Raw genomic sequence first — 8,202 nt, forward strand, 5'->3', positions numbered from 1 at the left:
CTCAGCACCGATATAAGCATTGATGGCGCAGTCGGTATCCAACGCTCTCGACCCATTCACATTGCTGATTGTTAAGGCTTTAGCTTTAGAATAAGTTTAGCGCTAGAATTTGGGTGAAATGAAGGCATGGACTGAAGAAATGTCTTTAACGTTTTTCTCGTTTAATGTAAACAAACTCATTCTTTGTACGATACACGTGGTTTAACTACCGAATGTTAATGGAGTTGCATGAGAACAATGTTGTTCTTGTCAGTGTTAAGTATATATTAAAGCTTCATAGAAACAAAAAAAAATTGAAAAGAGATTTTTCAGTGCATAAAGCTATCACCAAAACAGCTATTATCTCGCATGGTTTGTTTCAATATCGCTATGGTTACAAAATCTACAGAAGGAATATTTCGCTCGCAGGTGAATGGAACCGAAGTGAATTTTGCCGAGCAAAAGTGCTTTCGATAGCCTTCATCCATAATTATCACAGAAGGAATCCGCAAAATTAGCAATTTTCAATAAAGCATCTGAGTGCTTCAAGGAGAGTTCGCGACTCCTCCCATTCTGCTGAATCACGTGTTTTATTTAAGGTAACGCAAAAGTTAGACCTAAAATGTGGAAGTCTCTCCTCAATAATGCAATCCGCAAATTTTCTTTCATCATCTTCTTCATGTAACCTGTTATCAACCAATTTTTCATCATTGTTCTGAAGTGAGTGTTGTTCTCAGTCGACATCACACCATAGAAGCCCAGGTTCTAGTAGCTTACATGGGACCATATGAAGCAAACAGGTGGCCACAGCTCTCCATGAGCAGCGCTCAAGTAAATTGCGCCACTCGAAAGGAAACAAATGAACGCTATGCGGGACAAAGCCCTCTTTCCGTATCGTTCTCTTGAGTGGGGAATAGGTTCTGTTCTCTGATGTTCTTCGAAGTCATACGCGCCACGCGCGTACAGCAGCCGCTAGGTGGAGGGTGCAGCCTGGCCACACAGTCTGCAATCTTTCCAGGCGGCGCTCCGGCTGGTCCTGCTGTGCGGCAGTCTGGCCGTGGCGCTGGCGGGCAGCGCAGGGCCGCCGTGCCCGCGCAACACCTTTTCCACCTTCGTCAACCTGGACCGTGTGGGCACCACCCTGCTCTTCAGCAGCTGCTTTTCTGGCTTCGAGCACGCCTTCCAGCGCACGATGGAGCGTGCGGCGGACAGCTTCGAGAGCTGCGTCGCCCGGCTGACAGCTGGACGCCGGCTCAGTGCTGACTTCGTCGAGCGCACCTTCTCTGTGCTCGTCGGCCTGAACGAGGAGGCGCCGTCGGCAGAGTTTGCGCTCTGCGTGCTGAAGGGCGAGCGACTGGCCGGCCCGGACGGGCAGCCGCTGCCGGCCGGCTGGCAGGCGCTGCTGGACGCTATGGGTGTCAACCGCTCGGTTGACGTGGTGCGCCGCTGCGTCACGTTTGCCGCCGCACCGCCCCAGCCGGCGCCGCTGCTCCAGTTCCTGGTGTGTGTCAAAGGCGAGCTGTTGCGACGCTGCATGCGGCTTCCAGCCGACGCGCCGGCCCACCAGCTGACGGCAGCAGCTGCGCAGCTGGTGCGGCGCGAGTTGCGCGAGCTGCACACGCTGCATAGCCGGCGGGATGCGCGTGCCGTGGCCCGGCTGCCCAGCACTGTCCGGATGGTGGTGCATCGAGCGCCCACCGAGCTGGTGATCAAGGTGTGAGCCTTGGCGGCCGACCGGACCCGCCGCCCGGCCGACCAGCCATCGTCCGGCCGATCGGGCCCGCCGCCCAGCCGACCGGACCCGCCGCCCGGCCGACCAGCCATCGCCCGGCCGACCGGACCCGCCGCCCGGCCGACCAGCCATCGCCCGGCCGATCGGGCCCGCCGCCCAGCCGACCGGACCCGCTGCCCGGCCGACCAGCCATCGCCCGGCCGACCGGACCCGCCGCCCAGCCGACCGGACCCGCCGCCCGGTGGCCAACCACCCGCTGTGCAGAGCTGACGCGGCGACATACTGACAGAGGCGCCGCAACAGCCGTAGCTGAGAGACAACTGGCGTAAATCCGCGAACACTGTCCTTAACGGAGACCTGTGGTGGCGCAGAATAAATGGTAGCCGGGATGAGCGCAAACAAACTTGTGTGAATTCCACGTTTGAACGCAGCCCGACGCACCAGATGCAAAACTGCTGAGCCCAAAAGCCTAAGCCTGTCAGATGTCTTATGTGGCGTGGTACTTACTACGTAGATGATACCAAAACGCAGCTGAATGCAGCTCGTCGCCTTTGTGATCGATACGGATGATGTTTGCAAACTGACACGGCGTCATGCTGATCGGCTGAGATAGTAGTCCATTTCATTCGATTAATTTCATACATTATATTTGTAAGTGCATGAAGTTTTACAGTTTCATAAGACTGGTCGGCAGAGGCGCTTAGGTGTCCGGGGACGCATGTCACGAATTTGGCCTGGCTTTATCATTTCAACTGACGAAACCGTCTTATTTGGAGGTACTCACAGCGGCAGTCGTGACCAGAGTGGTGAGTAATATACAGCAATATGTCTGGTGAGTATCGGTCAACATAAGCAGTCCTAGAAGTGATTGTGTGCTTTTTATGGTTCAGTCCATGCCCTCTGGGTCGAAGCCACAGTGTGCCGTATTCGAGATCGGTCTCAGTGACGGTCTCTGGCCGGTTACTGGCGCGCCTGCGGGTGGGACAGCTGCGATGTCAGTCGATGGATCGCAGTCGGTGTATTCGCCTCAGCTTTGCGGTTGGTTCCACCTGCTACACTTGTTACATCTGCCATGGTCACTTCGATATGATTCTCACCTTCGAAAACGCCACCAGCTAGGTTGGGCCCAGTCGCGCAAGGTACACAAGTTTGGTGAGTTGATGTTGAGACTTATTTGGCATGCGCCTCGCTTAACAGCATTGTCGCAGACCACGTCGTGTCTGGACCCCCCACACGCAACTCTAGCGGGCGGCATCAAGAAGCCTAATCAAACAGCTTTGCACGGTGGCGGCATTCTTCGCAATATATGTATACATACATACATACATATATACATATATATATATATATATATATATATATATATACATATTAACATCAAATAGGTAACTGACTGCCGTTTTCTTGGTGCGTACCTCGCACTGCGGACTACAAATATGCCGCGCCGCCTCCACTCTGATAATCCAGCCGGCTGGTTGCAGCCAGTGGCGCCGTGGACTTCTGTCAAACCCTTCAGCGATGTCTGTCTGTTAATCCAGCCAGCTGGACGCAGCCAGTGGTGACCGTGGATCCTCCAGCGATGTCTGATAATCGAGCCGGCTGGACGCAGCCAGTGGTGCCGTGGACTTCTGGCAAGCCCTTCAGCGATGTCTGTCTGATAATCCAGCCGGCTGGGCGCAGCCAGTGGCGCCGTGGACTTCTGGCAAGCCCTCCAGCGATGTCTGATAATCGAGCCGGCTGGGCGCAGCCAGTGGTGCCGTGGACTTCTGGCAAGCCCTCCAGCGATGTCTGTCTGATAATCCAGCCGGCTGGGCGCAGCCAGTGGCGCCGTGGACTTCTGGCAAGCCCTCCAGCGATGTCTGTCTGATAATCCAGCCGGCTGGACGCAGCCAGTGGCGCCGTGGACTTCTGGCAAGCCCTCCAGCGATGTCTGTCTGATAATCCGGCCGGCTGGACGCAGCCAGTGGCGCCGTGGACTTCTGGCAAGCCCTTTAGCGATGTCTGTCTGATAATCCAGCCGGCTGGGCGCAGCCAGTGGCGCTGTGGACTTCTGGCAAGCCCTCCAGCGATGTCTGTCTGATAATCCAGCCGGCTGGGCGCAGCCAGTGGCGCCGTGGACTTCTGGCAAGCTCTTCAGCGATGTCTGTCTGATAATCCAGCCGGCTGGGCGCAGCCAGTGGCGCTGTGGACTTCTGGCAAGCTCTCCAGCGATGTCTGTCTGATAACCCAGCCGGCTGGGCGCAGCCAGTGGCGCTGTGGACTTCTGGCAAGCTCTCCAGCGATGTCTGTCTGATAATCCAGCCGGCTGGGCGCAGCCAGTGGCGCTGTGGACTTCTGTCAAACCCTCCAGCGATGTTTGATAATCCAGCCGGCTGGGCACAGCCAGTGGCGCCGTCGGTTTCTGTCGTTGGCCTTCAGCGGTGTCTGTCCACAGCAGTCTCCGGGGCTGCCTGCTGGCCTTCGACCACACAGAGGTCTGGGCCCGAGCACCTAGCCCCCACTCCCACCCTCTGCTGGAATCGGTCCACATCCGAACCGTCGCTGTCAGCAAATGATTGTCATCTCACCACACGGAGCATCCCTGAACCGGAACTCCAGCACCCGCCTTCAGGAACGGCCTAGTGGTCGCTCATAATATGTCCAAACTGTGTCCGTCCAAACATTAGCCGCTGTTTTAGCTGGTGTAACTGATCCGTCCAAACTGCGATCTCCTCTGGTATGCGTTTGAGCCCACGGAAGTGTTTCTTTGGTGATGTTTGCGTGCCTTTGTTATGTCTTCTGTGTCTGTTATATCGCCGCACCGGTTCAGGCTTTGGCTGTACTGGTCGTAGCCTTGACATTCCTCTCCTGTACAAATTTCATCAGCCTTTGGCTATACCGGTCGTAGCCTTGACATTCCTCTCCTGTACAAATGTCATCAATCTTTGGCTGTACTGGTCGTAACCTTGACATTCCTCTCCTGTACAAATTTCATCGGCCTTTGGCTGTACTGGTCGTAGCCTTGACATCCCCCTCCTGCACAAGTTCCACATGCCGACAAAGGGTATCAAAGAAGCTCGAAAGCTCTGTAGCTATGTAGTGAGCTCTCCCCAGAACTTCATTGAACTAAAATATCGGATTCATATCCTTAAATAAACAAATTGTGATCCCAAATATCAGCCCCTCAGCCACGACCGCTCCTGCTCACTCAGTGTCGTGGTGCTATTTCTGCAACGCCGCCCAGAAATATCGGTATTTACTAGTGACACGGACCTCTCGTATGGCCGACAAGCTGTGCTCAGATATTCACAAACAACACCGCAGCACAAATAGTGAACGTCCCGCGGAAAGAAGCTTACTATATGAATAAAGAGGTGCCGAAGCCTTCTTCGTGTGCATCTTGACAAAGTCCGTAGAGCCAGTTCCTTTACGGCCGTCTGCACTTGTTTCAGAGACTTGCAAATAGGCATAAATGCTAAATATGAGCAAGCAACCGGCAACAGACCCACTAACCGGACTCGATGTGTAGAATGATCGCTAACCTCACCTCACTCAGCGCATACTCATTCCCTGAGCCATCTATTCCGTTGTCTTCAGATCTATGCCAAATAGTTCACAGTTATCCATTCCGTCAAGCTCAAGAATATCATGTCCTTTTTGCAGCTGTTGAGTCCGCATAACCAATATTTCATGTCAGCTATGAAAAAGAAATAATATCCATTGTATGCACAGATGCAGTAATGATCAGTGACAACCTACAGACCGACCCCAGGTGGGCCATCAGCAGACGGCAGCCACAGGTGTGTCATCAGCAAACAGCAATCACAGGTGTGCCATCAACAAACGGCAACCACAGGTGTGCCATCAGCAGACGGCAGCCACAGGTGGGCCATCAGCAGACGGCAGGCACAGGTGTGTCATCAGCAAACAGCAGTCACAGGTGTGCCATCAGCAGACGGCAGCCACAGGGTTGCCATCAACAGACGGCAGCCAATAGGCGTGCCATCAACAGACGGCAGCCACAGGTGTGCCATCAACAGACGGCAGCCACAGGTGTGCCATCAACAGACGGCAGCCACAGGTGTGCCATCAGCAGACGGCAGCCACAGACCGGAGCGCCCAGACCTTGTAAATGACGGTCCGTGCCGCGTCTGACAGGCTGACGGTCCGCGCCACATCTGACGGGCTGACGGTCCGTGTCGCATCTGACGGGCTGACGGTCCGTGTCGCATCTGACGGGCTGACGGTGCGTGTCGCATCTGACAGGCGGACGGTCCGCGCCACATCTGGCGGGCTGACGGTCCGCGCCACATCTGACGGGCTGACGGTCCGTGTCGCATCTGACGAGCTGACGGTCCGTGCCACATCTGACGGGCTGACGGTCCGTGTCGCATGTGACGGGCTGACGGTCCGTGTCGCATCTGACGGGCTGGCGGTCCGCGCCACATCTGACAGGCTGACGGTCCGCGCCACATCTGACAGGATGACGGTCCGTGTCACACCTGGCAGGCTGACGGTCCGTGTCGCATTTGACGGGCAGACGGTCCGCGCCGCGTCTGACAGGCTGACGGTCCGTGTCACATCTGGCAGGCTGACGGTCCGTGTCGCATCTGACGGGCTGACGGTCCGTGCCACATCTGACGGGCTGACGGTCCGTGTCGCATCTGACAGGCTGACGGTCCGCGCCACATCTGACGGGCTGACGGTCCGTGCCACATCTGACGGGCTGACGGTCCGTGTCGCATCTGACGGGCTGACGGTCCGTGCCACATCTGACGGGCTGACGGTCCGTGCCGCATCTGGCAGGCTGACGGTCCGTGTCACATCTGGCAGGCTGACGGTCCGCGCCGCGTCTGACAAGCTAACGGTCCGTGCCGCGCCTCGCAGGCTGAAGGGCGGTTGCGACGGCGCCTGACGGACTGACGGTCCGTGGCGGGCCGTGCCCCAGCCCGCATCACTAGCCGCCGCCAACCGTGATTTGGTGATTGTGGTGTTACGGAAGCAGTTCGGCTGCGGCGCATTGTGCGTCCGAGTGAACCCGGTGGCCTTTCACCGTCGAACGCGGTGCTGCGTGCGCCCCGGCTGACCTGGGCCGCAGGGACGCTGACTCAGACAGGGCGTCCTGGCCTGACCTGGGCCGCAGGGACGCTGACTCAGACAGGGTGTTCTGGCCTGACCTGGGCCGCAGGGACGCTGACTCAGACAGGGCGTCCTGGCCTGACCTGGGCCGCAGGGACGCTGACTCAGACAGGGCGTTCTGGCCTGACCCGGGCCGCAGGGACGCTGACTCAGACAGGGCGTCCTGGCCTGAACTGCCAGCATATGCTTATATAGTGCGCATAGAATCACACCGGGGTCACCATTCGTGATGGCACCGGGCATTAAAGATGGGACCCGGGATCCAAGGTGGGACCGGGGACCCACACGGCACCCGAGAACGGCCGACGTGAGAGATCAGCCATCGGATTTGCACCGGCGCACATTATACCCCCGGTTATAGATAGAAAGGTAAATGTACACACAACACACACACACACACATATATATATATATATATATATATATATATATATATATATATTTCTCTCTCGATACGACGAGCTCTGGTCCAGCTGCGAGAGGAGGCTCTCGGGGCGGCGCTCTCCCGTTCCGTTCGGCCCGAGCTCGACACGTGTGACTCAGCCTGACCACCGACACGTGTGACTCAGCCTGACCACCGACACGTGTGACGGCCGACAGCCTGGTCACCGACACGTGTGACTCAGCCTGACCACCGACACGTGTGACTCAGCCTGATCACCGACACGTGTGACTCAGCCTGATCACCGACACGTGTGACTCAGCCTGATCACCGACACGTGTGACTCAGCCTGATCACCGACACGTGTGACTCAGCCTGATCACCGACACGTGTGACTCAGCCTGATCACCGACACGTGTGACTCAGCCTGATCACCGACACGTGTGACTCAGCCTGATCACCGACACGTGTGACTCAGCCTGATCACCGACACGTGTGACTCAGCCTGATCACCGACACGTGTGACGGCCGACAGCCCGATCACCGACTGAAGGCGCTCAGCACTAGGTCCCAGCTTCCTGTGTTTTGTGTCTGGGTTATCGCCATGAACGAACAAAGTTACTTATCGCAAAACAAAAAGCAGCCGTGCTCAATGCTTCCAACTTCGTGCATCCCTCTGCACACCTCGAAGCATTCTCTGCTGAAGACTGCACCTTTAACATCTGTCAATCGTTCTGATCACAGGGTTAAAGATCGTATGGAAATGTCATCAACAAAAGGTGTTGAGACAAAGATTGCAGAGGTAAAAGGACGCATAATAAACGATCGCATGCTACCCATCGTTTGGAAATGTAAGCAAAAGATCGTGTGGGATAAATCCCGTCGGAGAAAGGTTGGCATGGATGAATATCGTGTAGCAACATGTCGAGGGAAAAGCTCTTAACCAAAATATCGTAAAAAATGTTGTATTGGATAATATCATCCGGATAAA

General features: G+C 56.1%; 1 protein-coding gene across 1 annotated transcript; it reads left to right on the forward strand.

Annotated features, from left to right (window-relative positions):
- Nucleotides 1-539: 539 nt before the first annotated feature.
- On the forward strand, nucleotides 540-1,699 carry LOC119094169 (uncharacterized). Its single transcript, XM_037217244.1, has 2 exons — nucleotides 540-578; nucleotides 998-1,699. Exon 2 carries the CDS (start codon nucleotides 1,172-1,174, stop codon nucleotides 1,697-1,699), a length of 528 nt encoding a protein of 175 aa, XP_037073139.1. The 5' UTR covers nucleotides 540-578; nucleotides 998-1,171.
- The last annotated feature ends 6,503 nt before the right edge of the window (nucleotides 1,700-8,202 follow it).

This window comes from Pollicipes pollicipes, unplaced genomic scaffold (genome assembly GCF_011947565.3).
Source record: "Pollicipes pollicipes isolate AB1234 unplaced genomic scaffold, Ppol_2.1 Scaffold_4002;HRSCAF=4701_pilon_pilon_pilon, whole genome shotgun sequence".
NCBI classification, from domain to species: Eukaryota; Metazoa; Arthropoda; class Thecostraca; order Pollicipedomorpha; family Pollicipedidae; genus Pollicipes; species Pollicipes pollicipes.

Coding starts and splice junctions, on each gene's coding strand:
- LOC119094169 (XM_037217244.1), top strand. CDS start 1,172: ATGGAGCGTGCGGCGGACAGCTTCGAGAGCTGCGTCGCCCGGCTGACA.